The sequence below is a fragment of the Dasypus novemcinctus genome, chromosome 3, assembly GCF_030445035.2.
Source record: "Dasypus novemcinctus isolate mDasNov1 chromosome 3, mDasNov1.1.hap2, whole genome shotgun sequence".
Classification (NCBI taxonomy): domain Eukaryota; kingdom Metazoa; phylum Chordata; class Mammalia; order Cingulata; family Dasypodidae; genus Dasypus; species Dasypus novemcinctus.
Window position 1 is genome coordinate 61,692,374 of NC_080675.1, and position 26,847 is coordinate 61,719,220.

Consider the following 26,847-nt stretch of genomic DNA (forward strand, 5'->3'; position numbering starts at 1 on the left):
TGGGAGTCAAGGCCACCATCACAACACACCATCACCACGTTAGTAGAGGGAAGTGCTGACTTTAGTTTCAGTTATCATACCCTCCTCTTCCCTTTCCCCCCTTCTCCCGTCTTCCCTCTCATTCATTCATTCGTTCATTCTTCCAAGCATTGGACGCTACAGCATTGGATCAGGACAGACATGGTAAGCTGCCCTTTAGAAATTAAAGTCTAGCAGGACAGTAGGGTGATCACAGTTGTAACAAAATGTGGAAAGGGATATGCTTGGGAAGTACAGATTGCACGGGAGCGGCTCTAGCACAGGCACCTTTCTCAGTAGCTGCGTTTTTCACGACCTGTGGGCGTTCGCAGGCCTCTCCCGGCAGTGGGATGTGCCGAGGGACCCGTTCTCACTCTCAGAAGAGCTTTCCCGGGCCCCAGAGCGGCCCACCAGGGCCCTTCCTCGTGGCGAGGACCGACCCCGCCCGGGCGGGAATCTGGGGTGCGGCGCCCCGCCCAGGCCGGCCCGGGGCGGGGGCCGGTTCCCGTAGGGACGTAGACCCGGCGGGCGCCCCGCCGAGCCGCGGGAGAGACGGCGAGGCGCGAGCGAGGCGGGCCCGGCGGCCGCGGCGCCGTGAGTCCTGGGCCGGGGAGGAGGCGCGGGCCGGGGCCCTGCGGGCCGGGCCGCCACGTGGCGCCGCTCGAGGCCGCGCGGCGGGCGGGCCTGGCGGCTGCGGGTCCGCGCACGGCGCGGCGGGAGCCCGGGCGGCGCGGGCGCGGGCGCGGGCGGCGGGCGGCGGGCGGCGGGCGGCGGGCGGCGGGCGGGAGAGGCGGCCCCGCTCCCCGCGCCCGCGGAGGGGCCCGGGGGCGCCGGGCGGTGTCTTCTTGCCGCAGGGAAATGAGACCCGAAATTAGAACCGGGGAAGCCTTCCCCGCGGTCCGCAGCTCATGTGTCTTAGATCGGATGGACTCTAACGTTAAAAAGATTATCTTACAGCCCGGTGCGTTTTAGGGCGAGGCTTACGTTTTAACTTGCGGGTGCAAAGGCGATTGCCCCTGGGTGGCGCCGCCGCGAGGGGCGCGCGGGCCCCGCTGCTCCACCAGCGCCCCTGCTCGGTGCCAGGTCCTCCAAGGCTCGTCTTGGGTGCGGCTCTAGTGCAGCCTGACGCCAGCATCGTGTAAGCGACGGTTTCAAACTATGTGAAGATCCATTTTAAGAAGATTTATTCCTTTGCGATGGAGAAGTATGAAAAAATTGGGAAAATTGGCGAAGGATCCTATGGAGTTGTTTTTAAATGCAGAAACAGGGACACGGGTCAGATTGTGGCCATCAAGAGGTTTCTGGAATCAGAGGATGACCCAGTCATAAAGAAAATCGCCCTTCGGGAAATCCGCATGCTCAAGGTAACTGATTCTCTAAAGTGAATTTTCAGGGCTTAAAAAAAAAAAAAAAAAAAAAGTGAATTGTGTTCTGTTAAATGAACTCCTTGACAAGGGGTTACATCTCCTTCCTTTACGGACCTTCGTCCTCAGTGACACAAATGGAACATCCGGGCACCAGTTACTCATTATATAATGAACTAGGAAGCAGAGAGGTAAAAAAGGGAAAGTGAGGAGTGCCGAAGTAGGGTATTCACCTTCTATATGCCGAGGGATATTTATTTTCCTTCCCAGTAGCTTTTCTTCCACATCACTTACAGATCTGGATTTTCAAGAGCCATCACACCTTATTATTACAGGGACTTAAGTTTGCTAGCATTTGTGATTTTTAAGCTTATAGACTGTTTTCTATTGATGTCTCAGTCCGTTAAGAGAATTAATCATTCACCTGTTTTTGAACTCCTAGAACGCTGACAGATTTTCATTACAGTTCACATTTATCTACTTCTGAACATCATAGCATCTTGTCTCTAAAAGAAGAGTTCTTAGAGAAGTGAAATCAAATGATCACTTTTAAAATATTTATCAGTTACCCCTAGGTGAACACAATATCAGAGGTGAAAAAAAGTTATTACAAGCTGAAAATTTTTTTCCCTAATGGAAAAAATTTCTGTGAAGATGAAATCCAAATAGTCATGTAGAATGTGATACGCAATGAATACAGGAGGGGTTAGCTTTTTTCAGTTCTGACCTATGTGTTCTGAACTATATGACATGGGAAGAACACTTTAAGGAGTAAGAGATGAGCGAAACATCCAGAGTATTTGCACTTATCCTTGCTTCTCTGTTTTCTCCAGCCTTCTCTAAAAGCCTTCTCTTTCCTCCTGAATTTAAGTGTGTGGGGTCATTTCTGGATAAGGACCCTGAATGGGAAGTAGCAGACTTTGGATAAATTAAAATGGGTGGATAATAGGAAAAATTACTCTAGTTGAGTTTGGAATGTTCTTTACTAGCCAGGGTGTTACCTATTCTGGGAAGATACCTGCAAAACCCCCCAGTGAAATGCTCACCTGGGAAGGAGTAAGACCAGCAGTGTCTGCCCATCCCACCCCTGTACCACTCTCCCTTCACCCAGTCTACACACGAGTCTATCACCGTTTCTCTTGGGCTAATGGGAGTTTTTCACCTCTTCAGATCTTCCCTAGCAAAGGATTAATTTACTCCAAAGAAAAGAAAATCTGTTTGTATCAGAGAGATACTCTTTTCTGGTTGTGAAGGTCACCTGTGAATGAATCTTTCAAACCTCTCACTGCTCTTCAGCAATACTATGTTTACAGGTATTTCCCTGAAATAACTGAATTCCTCCAAGATGGGATCCTTACCTTTTTTACTTTATTTATTATTTTTAAAAAGATTTATTGTATTTACTTATTTCTCTCCACCCCTTTGATGTTTTGCATTTGCTGTGTCCTGGTCCTCTTTTCACAAGGCACCGGGGACCGAACCCAGGACCTTGGATGTGGGAGGGAGGCACCCAATCACCTGAGCCACCTCTGTTCCCTGCTTTTTATTGTGTATCTCATTGTGTTTTCATCGTGTCTCTTGTTGAAATCTTGTTGCATCAGCTCATCACTCCTGCCCATTGTGCCAGCTCACTATCTTCTTTAGGAGGCCCCAGGAACCTCTGCTCTCTGCCTTATTGTGTCTCTCATTATGTTTTTCTTCTTGTCTCTTGTTGTGTCAGCTTGCTGTGCCTGCCCATCACACCAGCTTGCTGTCTTCTTTAGGAAGCACCAGGAACCAAACCAGGGACTTCACATGTGGTAGGCAGGAGCCCGATTGCTTGAGCCACATCTGCTTACTGGATGCTTACCTCTTTTTTTTTTTTTTTTTCCTCTCCCTCTCCCCGCCCCCAGTTGTCTGCTTTCTGTGTCCATTCACTGCGTGTTCTTCTGTGACCATTTCTATCCTTATCAGCGGCACTGGGAATCCGTGTTTCTTTTTGTTGCATCATCTTGTTGTGTCAGCTCTCTGTGTGTGCAGCACCATTCCTGGGCCAGCTGCACTTTCTTTCGCGCTGGGCGGCTCTCCTTACGGGGCGCACTCCTTGCGCGTGGGGCTCCCCTATACGGGGGACACCCCTGCATGGCACGGCACTCCTTGCGAACATCAGCACTGCGCATGGGCCAGCTCCACACGGGTGAAGGAGGCCCAGGGTTTGAACCACGGACCTCCCATGTGGTAGGCAGATGCCCTATCCGTTGGGCCAAGTTCGCTTCCCAGATCCTTACCTCTTAGTTTCTGTATCCCCAAAGCACACTACTTGGCACATAGTAAGCCTCCAGTAAATGTTATTGTTTGGATTGAAATGGATTGAAAAAAATGTTAAAATAAGTTCTTAGGAAATGGAAGTGTTGCTAAAAAAACCAGGACATCAAATGTGTTCTCTTGAATACCTGAATGTTGGTATGCTCTAAAGTTGTGTGCCAGAAGCTTGATTTCACAGCACAGAGCACCCCATTCTCCACGCTCATGTGTATTTAGACACCCCTAGTCTATTTAAGGTGATAGGATTAGATTGCTGGTAGAATCTGTCCCTTTAAGCTCTAAATTTTCAGAATTCTGTGATTTTCCTAACACATAATAGGTACATAATAATTTGTTGAATGAACAAATATGTTTTCAAAAAGCCATATTTTCTCTATTTACTGAGCATATACCTATAAGAGTCCTGAATTGTGCCTAAAATATTGTTTATACAAACTTTTCCATTCTTTCAGAATCTTAATTTCATGGAAGTGAATTTCTGCTTGGCTCTCAGTCCCAAAACAGGGCTCTTAGTTAGCTGGTAGGGCCTGTATCATTCACTTGTCCTCCAAGCCTGGTAAGAACTCTCTAGATGCTTGTTGAATAATGGAAATAAATTGTTTGGAGGTGCAGCTGAGCTAGACCTTGGAGGGTTTAGAGGGAGACTCAAAGTGAGAAAGAAGGCATTCAGGGCAGACAGGCTATCCTAGGAAAAGGCCTGTAAATGGAAAGCACAACATGGTGAGGAGACACAGGTAATAACCCCAAAGTCTCGGCTGCGATGCCTATTTGGTGCTGAGGCCAGTGCAAGAAGGCAAAGGAGTAGGAGTGTGAGGGACTTCTGGAATATAGGTCTGGCTCTGGAATGGAAGCAGTGAGCACAAAGCCACCCCTTGGTTCCTGGTGGCTCATGGGTTTGGAGGCTAACTCCAGGGGACGTGTTGCAGTCTCTGAGAACAGGAAGCCGTCAGGTCTACGCAGGTATTTGAGGGCCTCATCCGAGCTGGAATTCAAGGTGGGCTCCTGTGTCCACAGGAAAGAGGAATACTCAGCTCAGAAGCACAATTAGGTGGACCCAGGGAAAGGTTGTAGCTCAGAGGCTCAGCAGGTTCCCCGGGTTTTCCTCAGGGTACCCCTCATGGAACTGGGGCTCTTAGTGACCTCTGCTAAGGTCGGGAAAAACTCAGGAACTAGGAGCTGAGGCTGAAGGTGCCTCTGAGCTTAGCCAAGTAAGGGACGGCAGGCAGGGACCCACCCCGAATGCCCCCATTATGGTCAAGAGAGCAGGAAAATAGGAAAGGGAGGTTGAGGCCTGACATAGAAAACTTTGGATGCCAGGCTGAGTGTGGCTTTCTCCTGAAAAGAAGGGAACATCATCAAAGATTTTTTTTTTTAATTAAAAAAGTGTCTTTTGCAGATTTTTGAATTTCATGGATCAGTAAAATTTCAAAAACATATATTCTTTACAGATTGACATAGGATGGTCAGCATTTTTAAAAACTAACCACCAACTATTGTCACCATCACTTCATTAAAAAAAGGACAATTTACCATCCTGCAGTTAGCCCTTCAATGTTTTAATTTTTGAGTTGTATTTTTTGTGTTACATAATTAGACCTAAAAACAAAATAAATGATTGCTCCAGTTAAAATCAAAGTTAGTATCCTCTACTTCAAGAACAAATTAAATACCATTCTAGTGACAGTAATAAAATTATACTGCTATACCTGAGCTCAAAGCAACTATCCTGCCCTTTCCCAAACTCATTATCCATTGTGAAGAAATGGAAAGAATTCAGGCCTTTCAGTCAGTATTTTTGATGAGATACCTGAGCAAAAGATAGTTGACCTTTGTCCATTTGACAAGTGTTTACAGAACTCCTGCCCTGTGCCACATATTGTTCTTGGCCCATGTCCTCCCAAAATTTGCACCTTGGTAAGCAGAGTCCGATAGTAAGCAAACAGTTATGTGTCAAATGGTAAAAATTAAGGCAGGGTAAAGGGGGAAAAGGGCAATTCGGGGGAGAGCTTGCTTCTTTGTATTGTGTGGTTAGGAAAAGGCTTCTGATGACATTGAACAAAGGCCAGAATAAAATGCAGGAGTGACTTATGCAGCTCTTCAGGGAACATCATTCTAGGTAGAGGGAACAGCAAGTACAACGGCCTCAAGTCAGGATCAGGTAATGTGTTTTAGTGTGCTCTGGTGTTCTTGAAGGAACAAACAGGTGAGTGTTGCTGAGGCAGAGGAAGTGAAGGGAAGGGTCATATTAGATCAGGTTAAACAGATAAGGGAGATCAGACAGAAGAGCCTAGTGTCTCATGGTAAAGATGGTAGATTTTGTTCTCAGAGAGTTGGGAGCCAGGGAGGATTTTGAGGAGAGGGGCACCTTGACATGGCTTACATTCTAAAAACATTCCTCTAGTTATTGGTTGTTCTAGCTTGATGAGTGGAGACATGAGATGAATTACGAACCTGCTGGAATAATCCTGGTGTGAGGTGATAGGCTTAGGTCAGAGTGGTTGCAGTGGAGAGGGTGAGAGGTGGCTAAATGCTTGGTTTATTCTAAGAGCAGCACGTAGGAGTCTGATGGTTGGAGGAGGAATCAAACATGACTCCAAGGTTTTTTCCCTGAGCAAGTAGAAGGATAAAGGCATCATTCACGATGATAGGAAGACTCAGAGTTAAATTTGGAAAAAAAGGACTTGAGTCCTATTGTGGTCATGTTTAGTTTGCGATGTAAATTATACACATCTAAGGAAATGCGTAAAGTGGGCGGTTTAATTCAAATCAGAGTGGGGGAGCCCAGATTGGAGATGTGAATTGGGGCGACATCAGCCTATTGGTGGTATTTAAAGCCATGAAACTGTGTGAGGGCTCCGTTAGAGACGGTTCTCCATTAGAGATCCGTGGAGAGATAAAAGTCAAGGACCCTGGAGCACTCCAGCATTTGGAGGAACTAGCAAGGGAATCAAGAAGGGGTGACCTGTGAGGCAGGAAAATCCAGGGAGCAATGTGCTTAAATCTTAGTGGCAAAAATGTTTCAAGAATGAGCAAATGATTAGTGGTGTCAGTGGTCAAGTGAGATGAGAATTTAGAATTTGTCAAGTCTTTGAAAATATGAAGGTCATTGGAGATCTTGACAAGATGATGTCAGTGAGTGGTAATGAAAGCTTTATCAGACAGGGTTCAAGAGAGAACGAGAAGAGCAGAAGCAGAGATGGTAACCTACGCAACTCTTTTGAGGAGTTTTATTATAAAAAGGAAGCCGAGAAGTGGAACATTAGCTGCTTGGGAGGAATCAAGGGAGGTTTTGGGGTTTTGTTTTTTAATATGGAAAAATAAGTGATTTTTATGTACTAACGGGAGCAATCTGGTAGAGAGAAAACTTGATTGGGGGTGGGGGAAATTGCTGGAGACATGGTCTCAACATACTAATCTGGATCATGACCAAAATATATACAATCACATAAGAGGCCAATTCGTGGACTATCTAGAAAATTCTGTGCCCCTTTATTTGGAGTGTTTCTGAATTCTTCACATCCACCACTATATTTAGTCCTTAGACCTCAGCTCGGTTCAAGCCACAGGTGTAGAATTTCTTCCACCAGGATATTTTATGCATTTTGATTTGCCCATGACCCATGAACCCTACAGGAAAGAATCGAACTCCTAAACATATATCAGAAATTTGGAGTTGGGGTAGTCATGACAGAAACCAGAGTACAGAGACAAGCTCCCTGGAAGAAAAGTCACCTTAAATCAAGTCTGTTATGGTGATGGGAAGGAGCACTGACTCTGCATAAAGCAGGTGGATGTGCTTGAACCCAACCTGTCCCCACTGAGGATCACATGTCTGTGCCCAGGAAGGAAAGGGCTATGTGGTTCAAAACAAAATAAAACAAACACAAACCAAACAACCCATAGTAGCTGTGTTGCTATGGTCCAAAGCCTCTCTGCTGCTAAACCTCTTTTTGTGGAATGAAAATGATTGAGCTATTAGAAGGGGAAGGAAAGGATTCTAAGCAGCTGTGGGAGAAAGAGTAGATGGTCCCAGAGGAGTTGGAGGTCAAGGACAGTTTGTTGCCACTATGGAGTGCCAGTGCAGACCTTTGCCACGTGGTGGATGGTACAGGGGGCTTTAGAGTAGATCAGAACAGCTTCAGTCAAGGGCTGAGAGCAGCAGCTCATATATTATCTGTCACAACCTTTCCTCCAGAAGACTAGAAAAACTAGAGAGACAAGCTAGGAGAAGGAATCAAATATTGCCATTTGGGAGGTAGGGCCTGGTGACCCGGTAAGTAAACTGGGGCAAACTGCCAAGCATCGTTACCTAGGATTCACATATTGCATTTAAAACAACTTTGGAAGGTAGGTATTGTTATCCCTGTTTTACAAATGGGTTTAGGATGGTTAATGATTTGTTAAGGCCTCCTGGTTAGTAAGCTGGAATGCAGACACACTTTTGTCTGGCCCCAAGTCCATGCCCTGCTGCTCCCACACATCAGAACCATCATATTACACCAAACACCACACTCTAAAATCTCCCAGTGACTGGGGTCTTTAGAATTTACCCTGCCCTTGCACCCAGGAGGGGCCTAGCTCTAAGATCCATGCCTTTCATGGAAACCTGGGTGCCGATTCTTGCTGGAATGGCATTTCTTTCCAAATCTCGTTGCATAACCCCATAGATTATTTTAGAAAGTAAAAAGTAAGGCCACTCCTTAACGGAAGGTGTTGTCGCTTTGCCAACAACAATTATGAAAATAAATGTGGGGGAATTTTCCATCAATTTAGGGCATTCATTCTCAGCAGAATTAATACCCCTCCCAAGAGGGCAAAAATTGGTTCTTGCAGAGGCAGGAAATCTTACTCTTTTTATGTCTAAAGCACAGATGTATGTACAGTGCATATGCATTCACACAGTATACCTGTGTTATTAAAATTCACAGGTAGGAGATTAGGGAAAAAGTGTCTAAAAAGGCCCTTGGGGGGCAAAAATGAAAAAAAGATGCATGAGAGGTGTGAGCTGGGTAAGAATGTTGAGTATATACTATGTGCCAGAGACAAGATTCTATTGATTTTAATCAATTATGGATACTAATAACCTGAGAATGTTTTGAGCATCCTCTTTTCCATTACTCTTTCCTCACTTTCAATAGCCTTTTTAAAATTTTTTAAAAATTTTGTCTTTATTTATTTTTTAATGTTACATTAAAAAAATGTGAGGTCCCCATATACCCCCCACCCCACTCGTCCCACTCCTCCCCCCATAACAACACCCTCCTCCATCATCATGGGGCATTCATTGCACTTGGTGATTACATCTCTGAGCATTGCTGCACCTCATAGTCAATGGTCTTGGCTTTTGATAGTGACGTTGAGTTGTGAGTGAATAGAGACAGGAACCACAGTTCCCAACTCTTGAAAAAAGCCTCAGTGAGAGATTCTGCAACATCTTTAAGAAGTTAGTCCTGCTGTTGCTGATAGGGCCATTTCTAGGTCTCAGGTTGTTTCATTAGCTTGTTAAAATGGATTTAAGAACTTCTTTCTCTAAATGGTTTTAGCCATGTCCGACAATCTCTGTTATGGATTATATGGGATTACAAACTCAAATATCTGTGGGGATCACACAGCGAAGCAGCCTGAGTGTAGGACAAGAGGCAAGGAGAGATTGGGGCAACGTGGAGACTTGATGTCTCATCTGAAGTGCGTGGCTCCTCCTCAGGGCCACAGACTGCAATCCCAGGAGGCTGTAGAGTCAGGATCTTTAAAAGCCAGAAATCACAATTTTATGTCAGTTCTTCAGGGTCTTTTCTCATAACTTTATTTTGAAAATTAAAAAATATATATAAAAGCTGAAAGAATTCCTGCATACTCTTAGCTAGATTCATTTACCAACTGTTAGAATTTTGCTGCCTTTCCTCCTAGCCCCCTCTTTTTCCTCCTCTCTTCCTTCCTCCCTCCCCCTGCCACCATGTTTTTGGTTGAACCAATTGAGGGTAGGTTGCAGACATTATGACATTTCTCCTTAAGTATTCAACATCAATCTCCTAGAACAAAGACATTCGTCAACATAACCATAATACGTTTTCCACACTCAAAATTTATCACGGATGCAATACTATAATATACAGTCCATGTTCAAATTTCTCACTGCCCCATAATAGTTATATAATATATGCACATACACACACACACCTATGACCTATATAAATATGTATGTTATATTTTAAATCTAATCGGTGACCACACATTACTTTTACTTGTCACACATCTCTAGTCTCCTTTAATCTAGAACAGTTCCCTGCCTTTTAGTTCTTTTTTGTCTTTCATGATTTTCATGATATTGGCATTTTTGAGGAGTCCAGGACAATTGTTTCCAGAATATCTCTCAACTTAGATAGTTTTGCTTTTCCACATGTTTTGATACAGGTTCAGTGTTTTCATCAAGAGCACACACAGGTGAGGCTCAGTTCATTGCCATAGTTCCCATGAGGAGGTACCTGGTGTAGTTTGTTCTGTAACTGGTGCTAAAAAATTTAATATCTTTTTTTTTTTTTTTTTAAAGATTTATTTATTTATTTAAATCCCCCCCTCCCTTGGTTGTCTGTTCTTGGTGTCTATTTGCTGCGTCTTGTTTCTTTGTCCTCTTCTGTTGTCGTCAGCGGCACAGGAAGTGTGGGCGGCGCCATTCCTGGGCAGGCTGCACTTTCTTTTCACGCTGGGCGGCTTTTCTCACGGGTGCACTCCTTGCGTGTGGGGCTCCCCCACGCGGGGGACACCCTTGCGTGGCACGGCACTCCTTGCGCGCATCAGCACTGCGCATGGCCAGCTCCACACGGGTCAAGGAGGCCTGGGGTTTGAACCGCGGACCTCCCATATGGTAGACGGACACCCTAACCACTGGGCCAAAGTCCGTATGGGTCTGCCATAGCTCTCATTTGTAAATAACCATTTTCCCCTTTACAATTAATAAATAATCTGTGGGGTGATACTTTGAAACTGTATGAGTACTTCTTTCCCAAACAGCTTTCACACAACGGTTTTCATCCATTGATGATCCTTGCCTGGATCAGTTGCAGTAAGAGTTATTGTAAAATGATGATTTCCTATAATTCTGTCTACAGTCATTTATCAACACTGTTCTGTAAAAGGGAGCTTTTCTTCACTTCCTATAGTCACCTTTTAGTAGCACGATCAATTCATGGATTTTTTAAAAAAATTCAACATATTATAAACCCTCACTGTCATTATTCCTTTTGATTCTCAAATCATCCCACATTTGTCCATTTGGAGTTCCTGCAAGGCAGCTCCTGTGTTCTGACAGATATCCATCCTTTGAGCATTTCTTTACTTTGTGGCACAACAAAATGTTTTAAGCTTATCTTATCTTTTCCTGCAAACAGTCCTGTAATTGGCCATTTCTCCAAGGAGTCCTGGTACCTTTTAGTAAGAATGAAATTTCCTGACTTTTAAATGTTAACAAGTAAGTTTTTAAAAATTTAAACACGATTCAGTCCAAACAAAACACATCTGCACACAACAGTTTTAAGCCTCTGTATTTTACAACTTTCATTTTATACAGATGGTTTCATTAGAGACTAGCAGAGATGTGGCTGTTGATGTTCATTACTAATCTGTAGAGAGATGCTGGGAGTTTATATAACGTGGTTGTCAATGGCATGGAAGACAAAGCAGGGCATTCCTTTGCCCATAATGATAGAGACTGAACACATTCGCCTTATCATCATCTCTTGGTATTTGTTCAACAAGTGCAGACCTGTTAAATTTCTTTCTTTTTTTTTTTTTTTTAAGATAATATGCTAACTGCAAATAGTAACAGACTGTTTTGTTTATTGAAGAATTTTTTGGCTTAGCTCACAATGTGTTTATCTAGAAAGATTGTGTTCCTGCTGTGTAGTGAACTACTAAGTAATAAAGCTGCCAAGCAAATACTTCAAGAACAAAAGAAACAGAAATCAGCAAACTGACATATTACCTTCTGATGGACACCCAGTGTGTACCTCTTCTGAGTACATAGCACTATGTACTAAAAGCCCATATACATGTCCTACCATGCATCTTAAACTTCAGGAAATAAAATGTGGGGCAGGAGGAGGCAGGATAAAGTAATTTTATGATTCACATTGAAAAAATAGTAATTACTTTATTGACTTTTTTGCCACTTAAATTATTGTTATTTCCAGTAAATGAAATTTCTAAATAGCAGCCTATATTACCTACTGTTGTTCTAAAACCTACAAACCATACTAGAAGGTATATAGAATGGAAAAATTTTTAAATGGGCCAAGCTTGTGTCCTTTCACTTTACATTTTTTTCTTGTTTTAATTCACCTTTTTATTTAGCAGGATTAATGGTTTGGGCACAAATCTGCTTTCAAAGGGCATATTTTCTTGCTAATTGTTAACTTTCTTTATGGCTTATTAACTTTAAAAGCCCTTTAATAAAAATACTGTTGGGTAAAATTGCCTGGTTGAAAATCTTTGAACTCCACCTTTCTTTTTGTTGGAATAGTGACAGGTAAGAGTTTCTAAACCAACAGATGCTTTCAAGCACCCATTAAAACAAATAATTTACTTTATAACTCTCAGAATGTTCCTGCATTAATATATGTGTTGAATGGGTAAATATTAATTGAAAGTTGGAGGAATGGGTATTCTAAATATTAGTTGTCTGTGTTAATTTTCATTTTGGCCATGTTTGTCTAATACTATTACTTCTTTCATAGTACTTTTCACATATTTGATTAGTCACTAAAATGCATTGTACACTGTGAGCCTCGTTGGCCTATGCTGGGCCTTGGGAGGAAATGGACTCAGATCAGGTCTCTCTGGCTGGAGACCAGCCTGGCACATTCTTTTCTCCCCATGTGGTCTGCAGGGAACCTAAACTAAACAAACCTCCGGCACCCAACCTCTTCGCCTTATGAGTCCAGCTCTTTCAATACTACATTTTCCTTCTCCAGCCATCCCAGCACCAAGACATTAGCCAGGGTGACTTCTTGAGGGTTCTTGGCATTTGGAGAAAATGCTGAATCAAGGCGGCTTCCCTTCATCAAAAGAGTCTTGTTACAGAAGGATTTCTCACCAACAGAGTGGACTGAGGAACATTTCCCCGCCAATGGTGATCATAGTAAAAATCTAGATAGCTTCTTAAATTCTAGTAAAGAGTATCTTCCCCAAAGCTGATTCTATCAACTAGCTCTTTGAAGCTAACTTCAAAATAGTTATCTTGGTGTTACAATATAGTGCAGGGACTTATGCAATTATTTTTAAGCTATTTGTATGATAAAGTAATATGTGCTGGTGTAAAATTGAAAAAGCTTGAAGATACAGAAGAATGTAAAGGGAAAAGGAAGTCTTCCTCACCCTTCACTCCCCAATCCCATTGCCCCCCAAGCAGCCACAGTTTCTCATGAATCCTTCCAGAAGATTCCTGTGCTTGAACGAGAACATATATTTCTCTTTTTTTTTAAAAAAAAAAGATACAAACATTATACTATATACTATCTTGTAATTTCCTTTTTATACCTAATATATCTCAGATATCTTTCCAAGTCAACAATATAGACATGCCTCACTCTTTTTAACAGTTTGGAATAGCTCATCATTTGAGTGTACTATAAAGTTCTAGAATTTATTTAACTAATTACCTGTTGACTGACATTGATGTTTTTCCAATGACCAACCATGTACACATAAATCTTAGCACATGGGAGAGCATCTTGGGGAGAGGAAGCATGATGTCCACAAGTGGAGTGCTTGGAATGAAGATGAGAGAGGTCAATCCCACTTCCACTCCTGGTTCCCAACTCATGGATTCTAGCTATTGGGGACACAGCAGCATGTGTTAACTGCTGGATCAATGCATATACCATGCCTGGAGGACAAGACTGTAACCTCAAAGGGTTATTAGGCTGAAATATAAAGAACCAGTGGATCTCATGGCCATGTACTAATTATCATGCCTCCTTTGCTGTAAAATGGGCATCTTGGTCAGATGTCATGTGACTTTCCATGTCAGTAAAACAGATGTTCTGTAAGCCCTTGGATTATGGTGCAAGGCAGGAAAGGTAAAACCTGTATTTAGATTAAGTATCAATTTCAGTGAAGACAAATAGCTGCCCCCTTCATATAACAGCTGGTCTCCTTAAATGAGAATGCATATTAAGGCTCAGCATCCATTCTCTTTTAACTCTATTTTGAAATAATTTCAAATGTATAGGATAATTACCAAAAAACTACATACCCCATACAGAGAACTGCAACATACCCTCACCCTCTACCTGATAACCAGATCTACCAATTTTAACATACTTCCACCTTTGCTGTATTATTTTTACTATCTATCTGTCATCTTTTTATCCGTCTATTTTCTGGACATTTGAGAGCAGGTTGCACATATCATAATCCTTGAACACAATACTTCCATGTACATTTCCTGCAAATAAGGATATTCACCTATGTGTAGTTATCAAGTTCTAGAAATTTAACATTTTATAAAGCTTACAGTCTATATTCCAAATTTTTATGCCCCAGTAATTTCCTTTTAAGTCTTTTCTCTTCATTCTTAAATCACATCCCATATCATGTATTTCATTTAATTGTCATTATCTCTTTAGTTTACCTTCCTTTTTTAAAATTCAGAAACATATATACAACATAGATCTTCCCATCCCAACAAGCATACCATTCAGTGGGATTAGTTACATTCACAATGTTGCATATCCTCCCCACCATCCATTCCTAGAACTTTCCCTTCACCCCAAACAGAAACCCTGCACTCATTTTGTATTAACTCCCCATTATACCTGCCCCTCACCCCTGGCAACCTGAATTCTACTTTCTTTCTCTACGAGTTCACATATTCTCTCATTTTCTTGTGTGGTTACCATGGTGCTTAAATTTAGCATCCTAAATCTGTAATAATATATTTGCTTTGATAACAACTGAACTTCAATTCATACAAAATGTATGTTCTTATACTCTTCTATCCCCCCACCTTTATGTAGGTCTTGTCACATATTACATATTTATACATTGAGAGTCAAAAATCATTGATTTATTATTTCATTTTATGTGTTTGTCTTTTAGATCCTATAGGAAGTAAAAAAGTGGAGTTACAAATAAAAAATTCAATAGTTCTTACCCATGCCATTATCTTTACTGGAGATCTTTATTCCTTCATATGGTTTCAGTCAATTGTCTAGCATCCTTACCTTTCAACCTGCAAGAACTCCTTTCAGCATTTCTGTAGTGCTAGTCTATTGGTAATGAACTCCCTAAGCCTTTTTGTATCTGGGAATGCTTCAAATGTCTCCCTCATTTTTAAAAAAAGATTTATTTATTTCTCTTCTCCCCTTGTTTTGTGCTCACTGTTTGCTCCCTGTGTCTGTTCTTGTGTGCATGTATTCTTTTTTGGAGGCACTGGAAACTGAACCCAGGAATTTCCATGTGGAAGGGAGGCATCCAATTACTTGAGCCACCTCCACTCCCTGCTTGTTGTGCCTTTCATTGTGTTACCTCATCGTGTCTCTTTATTGTATCATCTTGTTGCATTGTCTTGTTGTGTCTGCTTGCTCTGCCAGCCCGTTGTGTCAGCTGGCTGTCTTGCTTGTCTTCTTTAGGAGGCACTGGGAACCAAACCTGGACCTCCCATGTGGTAGGTGGGTACCCAGCTACTTGAGCCATATCCACTTCCCTTTCTCCCTAATTTTTAAAAAAATATTTCTTTTATTTTATTTATTCTCCCGTCCCCCTCCCCCATCACTTGCACTCACTGTCTGCTCTCTGTGTCCATTTGCTGTACATTCTTCTGTGTCTGTTTGTCTTCTGTTCGGGTCTTCTCTTTGGAACTGATCCTGGGATCTCCAACATGGGAGAGAGGCACTCTATCACTTGAGCCACCTCAGCTCCCTGGTTGTGTCACTCATTGTCTTTCCTCTCTGGATCTTTTTTCTTGCATCATCCTGTTGCATTAGCTTGCGGTGCGGGCCAGTCTTCATGGTACAGGCCAGCTCACTGCAGCACAGGCCAACTCACCTTCACCAGGAGGCCCCAGGAACCAAACCTGAGACCCCCCCATATGGTAGACAGAGCCCAATCACTTGAGCCACATCCACTTCCCTCTTCTCATTTTTGAAAGATAGTTTTGTCAGTTATAGAATTCTTGGTTGGCAACTTATTGCTTTTAGCACTTTACATATGTCTTTCTACTGCCTTCTTGTCTCTCTGATTTCTGATGAGAAATCAGCGTGTAATCTTATCAAGGTATCCTTGTATGTAACAGGTTGCTTCTCTCTTGAGACTTTCAGAATTGTCTCTTTATCTTTGTCATTCAACAGTTTCATTATAACATGGTGCAATGTGGGTCTTCTGGGATTTATCTTCTTTGGAGTTCATTGAACATCTTGGATGTTTATATTCATATCTTTTGTTAAATTTGGGAAGTTTCAGCCATTGTTGCTTTGAATATCCTCTCTGCCCTTTCTCTTTCTTCCTTTTCTGAGATCCCTACAATTTGTATATTGGTACACTTGATAATATCCCACAAGTTCCTCAGGCTCACTTCTTTTCATTCTTTCCTCTTTCTGCTCCTCAGACTGATTCATTTGTCTTATCTTCAAGTTCACTGATTCTTTCTTATGCCCTCTGGGTAATTTAAAAATTTCTGTTACTATGGTCTTCAATTCTGTTTGGTTCCTTTTTCTTTTTCATAATTTCCATCCTCTATTGATTTTCTTTTTAGGTTCATCTGTCATTTTCTGATTTTCTTTAGTTCTTTATCCATGTTTTCCTTTAGCTCTTTGATCATTTTTAGGACCATTTTTAAAGTTTTTGTCTGGAATGTCCATGGTCTGATCCTCCTCAGAGATGGGTTCTAAGGGTTACTCTGCTCCCTCCAGAACCAGGGCCAACCATCGTACTAAGAGCATGAGCTGGCTCTGCTCTAAGCTGGTGTGGGGTTGGGAAAGGGCCAAGGGAGGAAGCAGACTTGGCCCAGTGGTCCGTCTACCACATGGGAGGTCCACAGTTCAAACCCCGGGCCTCCTTGACCCGTGTGGAGCTGGCCCATGCGCAGTGCTGATGCACGCAGGGAGTGCCCTGCCACACAGGGGTGTCCCCGCGTAGGGGAGTCCCACGTGCAAAGAGTGCACCCTGTAAGGAGAGCCGCCCAGCGCAAAGGAAAGTGCAGCCTGCCCAGGAATGGCGCCACACACACGGAGAGCTGACACAACAAGATGATGCAACAAAAAGAAACACAGATTCCCAGTGCCGCTGATAAGGATAGAAGCCGTCAGAGAAGAACACACACAGCGAATGGACACAGAAAGCAGACAACTGGGGGGAAAGGGGAGAGAAATAAATAAAAAATATTTTTAAAAAAACAACAAAGAAAGGGCCAAGGGAATGGAGGTGACTCAAGTGATTAGGTGCCTTCCTCCCATATTGGAGATTCCTTATTTGGTTCCCGGTGCCTCCCAGGAAGGAAGGAAGAAAGGGAGGGAGGAAGGGAGGAGAGAGAAAGGACCAACCAGGGTGTCTAGAGATCCTACCACTTTTCATTAGCCTTTTTCTTGATTTAATGCTCACTCTGTTACTGCAATCCTTTAACTGTTTTCTGGGGCTTTGAGAAAGGTGTTTCTGCCAATTCTTGTTGGTTGTTCATAGCTTCTATGGGGGGTGGAGCCTTGAAGCTTCTCACTCGATTGTCTTGGTTGGGGTGGACCTCAGCATCCATTTCTGCTGCTGGCATGATGAATACTCGGCAGCAATAGTAGCTAGATCAGTTTTGGAAAGGGGGAGATATTGCTGTTTGGCCATGTAAAACTCCATCCCTGTAACTTTGGCTACTCTGTTCATGGATCAATTGTCCAAGCATTGGGGTGGCCAAGGACAGAGCAGGTTGATACTCACTAGTTAAGACAACCTCTCCACCTGATTGCTGAATGATTCCAGTGTATGCTCTCTGGTGGGTATTAATATGAGGTCTAGAGATCTTCTTACTTTGTGTCCATTCCCACAGGTATGATGTATACCTCTTTTCCCATGTCCTTCCTGATCTCTAATCTTTCAGGGTCGCTCCTTCCAGGCTCCTGACCGACCAGACAGGCTATTTGCAACTACCCAGATGTCCATCTAAGTCTGAGTTTCCTTCTCCCTCCATCTAAAGTGAACTATCAAATGCACTGCCTGAAGTTCCGCTCAATGGGAGGATTCCTTTTCACCATTATGCTCCCTCCATCTAAAGTGAATTATCAAATGCACTGCCTGAAGTTCCGCTCAATGGGAGGATTCCTTTTCACCATTATACTTCAAGGCCTCTACTGAGTAGGGATATAGTATGGTGGCAGTCCATTTTCAGCTAGTGCCAATGTTATGAGCTGACCCATCTGTGAGCTGAGATTTTTCTCTTTCATTACTTGCAAACTAAAAATTGAACCATACATTTAAGTTGAGGGAAAGGCAACAATACAAGAAGAGAGATGACAAAGGAAAATGGATCTTCATGTAAATTGCTTGTTCTTTCTGAACCTGGTATAGCCTGATCCTGAATGTAAAGTTTTCCTAGTACAATGGATTGCTGCAGTGTCCATTCTCCTTCTGACAGTGGATCTCAATCATCTGCTCACAATGTGCAGCTCTGGGTCACATGTTCACCTGATGTCCATTGTCAAGTGTTCAGTCTCCTGTGGCCCACTGGCACCCCAAGAGCTGGACACCATTTAGTGTTATTGGGCCTGCTGAGTCATATGGCCTGAGTGGTAGGGCAGGTTTAACACGCAGCAGAGTCTTCTTTTGCTCTGAATCCAACTCAAAACTGGCAGCTCTCCAAATCCTCTGGTTAAATTAGACAGAGCAGTATTACCTACGATTACATATGCCACCTCCAAAATTAAAAAAGACCAACCAAGCGGAATGTCTCTTTTTTAGTGTTAGGAAATTCCAGGGGCAACAATCTGTCTGATACTTTGAAGGTATATTACTTTCCTAGGTAACAAATCACCACAAATAGTGTTGCTAAAACAACAGAAACATATTCTCTCACAATTTCTTTTCTTTGGAGCCTAGAAGTCCGAAGTCAAGTGATCAACAGGATGGATCCTAATGGAAGCACTGAGGGAAAAACTGCCATGCCTCTCTCTTACCTTCTGGTAGTTGCTGGTTATCCTTAGTATTCCTTGGTTTATAGACATATCACTCCAGTCTCTGCCTTATCTTTACTTGGACTTCTTCCCTGTGTGCCCTCTGTGTTTCTCTTTTAAAGACACCAGTTATTGGATTTAGGACCCATCCTAATCCAAGATGATCTCATCTTAACCTAACTAATTACATATGCAAAACCCTATTTCCACATAGGAAATTCTGAGTTTCCCAGTGTACATGAATTTTGGGTAACCCTATTCAACCCACTACAGAGAGAGTGTCTCAGCATGCCCAGGCCCTAGAACATCACCCACATGCCATGCTCCAGAAGATGTTCTCCTACCCTCTGCTGCATGTGTTTTAATTGCATATCCAAAGTACTTGCCATTTCCTGCTCGTTAGGAGGGCCAGTTAGCACAAAGTCATCAATACTGTGAACCAGCATGATGTTCTGTGGATTGTCAAGACAATCAAGCTTCCTGTGAACTATTTTGTGACAGAGCAAGAGAGTTAATATAGCACTTGGGCAAGATAGTGAATGTCTTCTGCTCTCCATTCCACAAGATGTGAACTGTTTTTGATCCTACTTACTGATGGGGATTGGAAAGAACTAAGTCCAGATAATAGCACCTGTCCAGTGCCAAAGGCTGTGCAGCTCTGTTCCAGAGAAGATACCACATCTGGCCTAGCAGCTGTAATTGGAGCTGTGATTTGGTTGAGTTAATGGTATTCTACCAGGTGAATTAAATAGGGACAGCATGAGGGCCATCACACTGTATCCTTTAAGTCTTTAATGGTGATACTAATCTCTGCAGTTTCTCCTGGGATGTGGTTTTGCACCTAAATTACCATCTTGGCCAGGGCTTGGCAGGGGGGGCAGTTTCGGGGACTTCTACTTGGCCCTTCTACCTTATTGTCTCTTCCTTCACAGTTCAGGAAACTAACGTGGAGGCCGTTCAGTGTATCCATCGCAATTACGCCTTTGGGAATCAAAGGAAGATCCATGGACCTAATAGACCCAATGTGAGGCAGTACTATCTAACCTTGGATTCCTAGGTCTCAGTGCCAGTTCAGACCTTGTAACTATATTTTGAATATTTCCTTTTCCCCAGTTACTCTAGTAAAAGACCACAGATCCCTTTGGAGAAGATTAAGGAATACTTGTTGTGGCATTGCAGGATTCTTCTTCCAGGGGTCTAATCAATAGCATTTGTCTGTGAACTGATTTAGATCCAGCAACTGGGTGGGGAATTGCGATTTTCCATTGGAGTAGCCAACATCAACCTTCTGCTTACCAGTTTTCTATTTCTTCTGATAATACAAGTCAAGTAAAAAACTATCCAGCTGCCCCTTTTTCTTACCATTGTGAATTCCTATCTGTGCAATAGCACAGGTTTCTGGGAACTAAGACATCCTGGATTTGCTTGGTCTCTGCCACACTTGAATCTTACCACTTCCGGTGGAACCAGATAACCTCATTCCATGGTGGCATCACCAGCCTACTGAGGGCTACCCTGCCCACTCCAGCCTACAGAGGACAGCTACCAGTGAGCTTCTTAAAGATGCCAGTGATCTCCTCACCTGTGCCTTCCTTACTGCTTTAGTGGAGGGAGTATCCTCTGAGCCATCCAAGAAAACATAATCAGGTGATGCATCCATTCTAATAATTCCACCTCTTTGAGTTCCCAGATCCCTTCCTCAATACACTGACAAAGCAGTTCCAACATCTCCACCTTATCTATTAAAAGCCATCATTGCGCTCAGCCTTCAATGAGCCATTCCAGCAACATATTTAAGACTGTCTCCAGGTGTCTGTTCAGATTTAAGTCCCAAGTCTTGGGACAGTGCACCCATATCAATGAATTTTCCCCTATCCAGCCTTATATTTCACCACTGCCATGGTCCAACACCCTCAAGATTCCTGCTGATATATATGGCCAAGGTCTTATAATTCTTTGAGTACAGTTATTTCCTCCTGGAGTAGGAACTATATTGCCCTGCTCAGACATTGCTACAACCTGATCCTAGTTATAGGTCTGTATGTCCTGGAAGAAGGTGGAGATGGAATCTAAGGAGGACAAGAATTTTCTGGAAGGCACCTGCCTCAACTATGGTGTTTTAGTCTGCCAAAGAGGTGCTGGTGCAAAGTACCAGAAATCTGTTGGCTTTTATAAAGGGCATTTATTTGTGGTAAAACCTTAGTTACAAGGCCTTAATGAGTCCAGCCCAAGGTTGCTCTCTCACAAAACCAGTTGCCACAGTTGACATAAGATGGTTACTGATCTCTGCCTGGTTCTCCTTCCTGGGCTTCCCCTCTCTCCTGGCACAGGGCTCGTGTCTTTCTGGGCTTTCTATATCAGCTGCAAACAATGAGGCAAGTGGCTTATTGCTCCCCAGGGCCCCAGGATCAAAAATGACAGAGCTCTCTTTCTTCCTGTGTGTCCTCTTGAATGAATGTCCATTTACATCGGCCCACCAAGGGGGTGGGGACTCAACCTGTGTCACGCCCTGACATGGTTGAATCAAAAGCTCTGAATTAATTTTATCAAATAAACTTAATCCTTTGAATTTAATACAATCAAAGGGTATCACGCCCAGAGGAATAGATTAGCATATCTTTCTCTTTTTTAGATTCATAAATAATATCAAACTGCACATGTGGTATTTGCAGGGTCTCCATGTACAGGAAGCATCTCACCTTTGACAGGGTAGTAGAAGCTACTTCTCACAGCCCAGAGGATTCAGGAAATTTGAAGGCTCAAGATTTTCTGGTTCATTCCCCAAATGTCTCTATCCCAGATTTCAAGATTCCATTCTTTTCTTGCCTTAGCCCTGACCTTGACACAAGAGACCTGTTGTAACTCTTTGTAACTCTGCTACTCTTCAAGTTAAGTCCTGAGGCTAATTTTCAGCACAGTCTCTCCTGTGGCTGGCAGGAGATAAATGTCTCTCTCTTTTTTAACAAATCAATTTTATTGCTACATATTAATAAAGCATAAATCCATCCAAAGTGCACAATCATTGCTATTTGGTATAACCACATAGTTGTGCATCCATCGCTTCAATAATTTATTAGAACATTTTCATTATTCTAATAATAATAATAATAAGCCAACAAAAAAACTCATCACCTTCTCAGTCTCTCTATGCTTACCTTGCTATGTATAGCTGCTGTTCTGTTTCCATCTCTCTAGTTTATTAATATTTATATTTTGTAAAAATAGTCTCATATATGCAATATTACCCATATTTGAATTTCACATGAGGTTTCACCATGTTATACATCCCTTGTTACTGTAAACCACTGTCATACCCACGTAGTAGGACTAGTTACAAACACTATGATGTGCCTTCACCATTTCTTTTCAGATAAATGTCTCTTTAAATACTTCCAGAGAAGGCTAATGACTCCCACAGTGTGCCTTCAGTTGCTAGGTGGCTAACCTGCACCTGTCATTTCCTCTTTTCTGTTTTTAATGATTCTAAAGCTGTTAACAAAAGCCAGCTCACTCCATAATCCCCATAATTATCACTCATACTCCATGCTGCTCATGTTGCTTATGCCACTGCTGTTGCTTTAGCCAATGCTTCACCTTCCACTGAAAACCACCACTGATGAAAGTTGCTCTGCTATAGCACACCAAGAATTCCTCCCACCCCACTTACCGCCAGCAGCGGGGTCCTTATTGCCATCTGATTGGTAATTGATCCAATACCAGAATCCCATCCTGAAGATCTGCTATCTAGGGCCATTTCTGGTACTAACTCTTTCAGGTCACCTCTCAGAAAGTAAAGTCTGAGACCAGGGACTGTGGGTTAGTATTTTATTTTGGGACTTGATGCCAGGGAACAGAATAGGGGAAGGTAAAGAGGAAAAGCTAATGCAAGGGGCAATGGGAGCTCATCCTACTGGATCTCTCCAGGGGCGCTGTGGAATATACCTCCGAATTATCCACTGAGAAACAGAAGAGAGGCGCATTTACCCACAACTTCCTGTCCCCTTGGTTCAAGGATTCGCCCGCACCCCTTGAGATACTAACTCATGTAATTGCAGAACAATTCCCACCAGCATCCCATACCTTGCATGCGAGAGGCCCTGGGGCAGAAAACAAAAGATAGATGGTGCAGTTGAGGGGACATGCTGTCAAGAGTGCATCTGCACAAAACTGGTTGGCGCAGCAAAGGTTAAATTAAAAGATGGCCAAGGGGAGCAGATGTAGCTCAGTGGCTAAGTGCCTGCTTCCCATATACAAGGTCCTGGGTTCAATCCCCAGTAACCTCCAAAAAAAAAAAAAAAAAGAGATGGGCCGAAATAATAATGTGAAGTGGTGGGACACAGAGGTCACTAAAACACTAGTCTCTGTCCTGTTCCTCAAACATTTCAGGCAGGATCCCAAATAGGAACCTTTGGAATGGTATCTAGTATTTCTTTATTTATTTTGCTCAAATTTTCCCAGCTTTGGCCATTGGGAGCTTTTTCAGTAGGTTCCTGTGTCCCTTTGAAATATCCCTGTCAATGTAGTGTTAGGAGGTTTTGGGTTTTTATTGTTTCTTTTTTGAGAACTTCCTACTCTCTGGCACTACAATATGCTCCAGGCTTACCTTGTGTATCTTTCCTTACCACATCCTAGATTGAGTCATTTCTCCAAAGAGCCCTGGATACTTATTTTAGAGAATATTAGACAAAGATCAGGCAACTGGGTGTGCTCACTATTACTGGGTATGATTGCTTCTAGATTCTCTCAGCTGACAGAGCAAGGAAATATATGTGTATATACATGTCTATACTTATTTCCATATATAAACGTCTTTATCTATATCTGTATTAAGCTAATACAGGTTTGTACTGCTGTCTCTAACTCTAATCCATCATTACATAGACCATTGTACCTACTCCCTTTGCTTATCTGTAAACTTCTGTTCCAACGTTTGTTGAAAAGACATCTTGGTTGCTTCCAGTTTTTGGTGATTATGAATAAAGCTACTATAAACATTTGTGTGCAGATTTTTGTGTGGGCATAATTTTTAAATCAGTTGGGTAAATACCTAGAAGCATGACTGCTTGATCTATGCGAAGACCAGGTTTAGCTTTGTAAGAAACTGCCAAACTGTGTTCCAAAGTGACTTTACCATTTTACATTCCCACCAACAATGAATGAGAGTTCCTGTTGCTCCATATCCTTGACAGCATTTGGCATTGTCGCTTTTATTTTTATTTTATTTGGATTTTAGCCACACTAATAGGTGTGTAGTATGGTATCTTGTTGTTTTAATTTGCAATCACCTCATGACAAAAGACGTTGTGGGGAAGCGGACTTGGCCCAATGGATAGGGCTTCCACCTTCCACGTGGGAGGTCCACGGTTCAAACCCTGGGCCTCCTTGACCCGTGTGGAGCTGGCCCATGCACAGTGCTGATGCGTGCAAGGAGTGCCGTGCCACACAGGGGTGTCCCCTGCATAAGGGAGCCCCACGCTCAAGGAGTGCTCCCCATAAGGAGAGCTGCCTAGCGCAAAAGAAAGTTCAGCCTGCCCAAGAATGGCTCCGCACACATAGAGAGCTGACACAAGATGACACAACAAAAAGAAACACAGATTCCTGGTGCCGCTGATAAGAATAGAAGCGGTCACAGAAGAACACACAGCAAATGGACACAAAGAACAGACAAATGGCGGATGGGAAGGGAGAGAAATAAATAAAAATAAATAAATCTTAAAAAAAAAGATGTTGTGCACCTTTCATATACTTCTTTGGTATCTGTATATCAGAAAAGCTGTCTGTTCAAAACTTTTGTCCATTTTTAAATTGCGGTGTGTATATTTTTTCTGTGCAATTGCTAGTAAGTTCCCCTAATTGTTGTATCAATTTGCTCTCTGACCTTCATGTGTGAGAAGACCCTTGTCAGTTCTAGATGTTACCAATCTTTTAAACGTTTGTATACCTGTCAGGAAAAAAGGTAGCATCAATTTCCTGCTCTAATTTGCCTTTTTCTTACTACCAGTGAGATTGGGTATCATTTCATCACTCACATCATTTGTATTTCCTTTTCTATGTCTCACCTATTTATTTCTTTTGCCCATTTTCCATTGGGTTGTCTTTTTCTTAACAAATGCTTGACCTAAGTTTTTTTGTATTAGGAAGGATATTATTTGCCAAAACTTTAAAAAATATTTCACCAATTATTTATCTTTTGACGTTGTTTATAGTGTCTTTTGCCAAAGCAACATTAGTTTATTCTTATGTAGCTAAATTTTTCTATCTTGCCTATTTAGCTTCTGGATCTCCTGTATGGTTTAGGATATTCTCCCCTATCCAACAGTTTAACAAAGGTTCTCCTAATTTTTTTCTAGTAAATATATTGTTTTATATTTAAAAGTTAATAGGAAGGTGGGTGTGGCTCAAGTGGTGGAGCTTCTGCCTGCCATGTGCGAGGGCCTGGGTTTGGTCCCTGGGGCCTCCTGGTGGAGAGGAGGGGAGAGGGTGTGCCAGTGCCTGCGCGAGTGCCCTTGTGGTGAGTGTGAGTGCCCGCACGGTGATCCAGTGCCCACGCCGGTGCCCGGTGATGAGTACAAATGCCTGTGCGGTGATCCAGTGGCTGCGTGAGTGCCTGTGTGGTGGGCTGGTGCCCGCACGGGTGGGTCGTGCAGCAAGATGATGACACAACAAAGGAAGAATAGAGGAGGGTCGGGGTGGGGCGCAGCAGGGACCAGGAACTGATATGGTGCCATTGGTGGGGAACCTCTCTCTACATCAGGAGTCTCCAGGATCAAGTCCTGGTGAATCCTGAGGGGAGAGAATGAGCAGAGAGGACAACACAGCAACAAGGGCAGTGGGGTGGGAGGAGGGGAAGGGAGAAAAATAAGTAGGTAAATCTTTAAAAAAAAAAAAATTAAGATACCTGTATTTTCTTCTTGTATATGGGGTTGTGAGATATGGTTCTAACTTTCCCAAAGGTTAGCCAGTTTTCCCAAAACCATTATTAAATAAACCACAATTTTTGCAACTATCTTGAAGTGCTATCTTTGTCATATGTTAATTCACCTTGGATCTAATTATAGGCACCATACTGCTTCTGTCTGTACATTTCATTTTTTTCCTCAAAGATCTATGTTATTTATTTCTCTGCACCCCCATCATTGTTTATGCTTACTGTCTGCTCTCCGTGTCTGTTTGTTGTGTGCTCTCTGTGTCTGCTTGTCTTCTTTTTTGGAGGCACCAGGAACAAATCCTGGGATCTCCCATGTAGGAGGGAGGCACCCAAGTGCTTGAGCCACCTCTGCTCCCTGCTTGTTGTGTCTCTCATTGTGTTTCCTCACTGTGTCTCCTCGTGGCGTCATATCATGGCATCCTCTCATTGTGTCATCTTGTTGCATCATCTTGTTGTATCAACTTGCTGCACCAGCCCATCACATCAGCTCGCTGTCTTGCTTGTCTTCTTTAGGAGGCACTGGGAACCGAACCCAAGTCCTCCCATATGGTAGGTGGGAGTTCAATTGCTTGAGCCACATCTGTTTACTCCAGCAATTTATTGATACAGAAATGAATAGACAGGGAAGTGGATGTGGCTTAAGCAGAAGTGGCCCACCTACTACATGGGAGGTCCTGGTTCTGTTCCTGGTGCCTCCTGGAGAAGATGAGCAAGGCAGCCAGCTGGCATGATGGGTTGGCACAGTGAGCTGATGCAACAAGTTGACACAACAAGGAAACACAGAGAGACAACAAAGCGGGGAGTCAAGCTGGCTCAAGTGATTGAGCACCTCTCTCTAACAAGGGAGGTCCTAGGTTTGGTTCTTGGAGCCTCCTAAAGAAAAAAAGAGCAGACACAGAGAACTCACAGGGAATGGACACAGCAGACAGTGAATGCAAACAATGGGGGTGGGGGGAAGAATAAATTTAAAATAAATTTCTGGGCTACTGATGATGATTATGATGATAAAGATTTCAGAAGCTTTATTAAAAGTTTTACCATCTGGTAAGATAAGTTGCCCCTACTGTATTTTGTTTTATCTTGGTTT

General features: G+C 42.9%; 1 protein-coding gene across 2 annotated transcripts in view; it reads left to right on the forward strand.

Annotated features, from left to right (window-relative positions):
* Positions 1 to 506: 506 nt before the first annotated feature.
* The window catches only part of CDKL1 (cyclin dependent kinase like 1), a 93,679-nt gene continuing 67,338 nt past the window's right edge, over positions 507 to 26,847 (forward strand). Inside the window, exons 1-2 of one of the 2 annotated variants that reach the window (XM_071213937.1) lie at positions 507 to 612; positions 1,102 to 1,382. In XM_071213937.1, coding sequence (XP_071070038.1) covers positions 1,215 to 1,382 — 168 coding nt within the window. In that variant the 5' untranslated portion in view covers positions 507 to 612; positions 1,102 to 1,214. Of the gene's footprint in view, positions 613 to 797; positions 1,383 to 26,847 lie in introns of those variants that run through there. The other variant, XM_058293448.2, reaches the window with a different exon arrangement.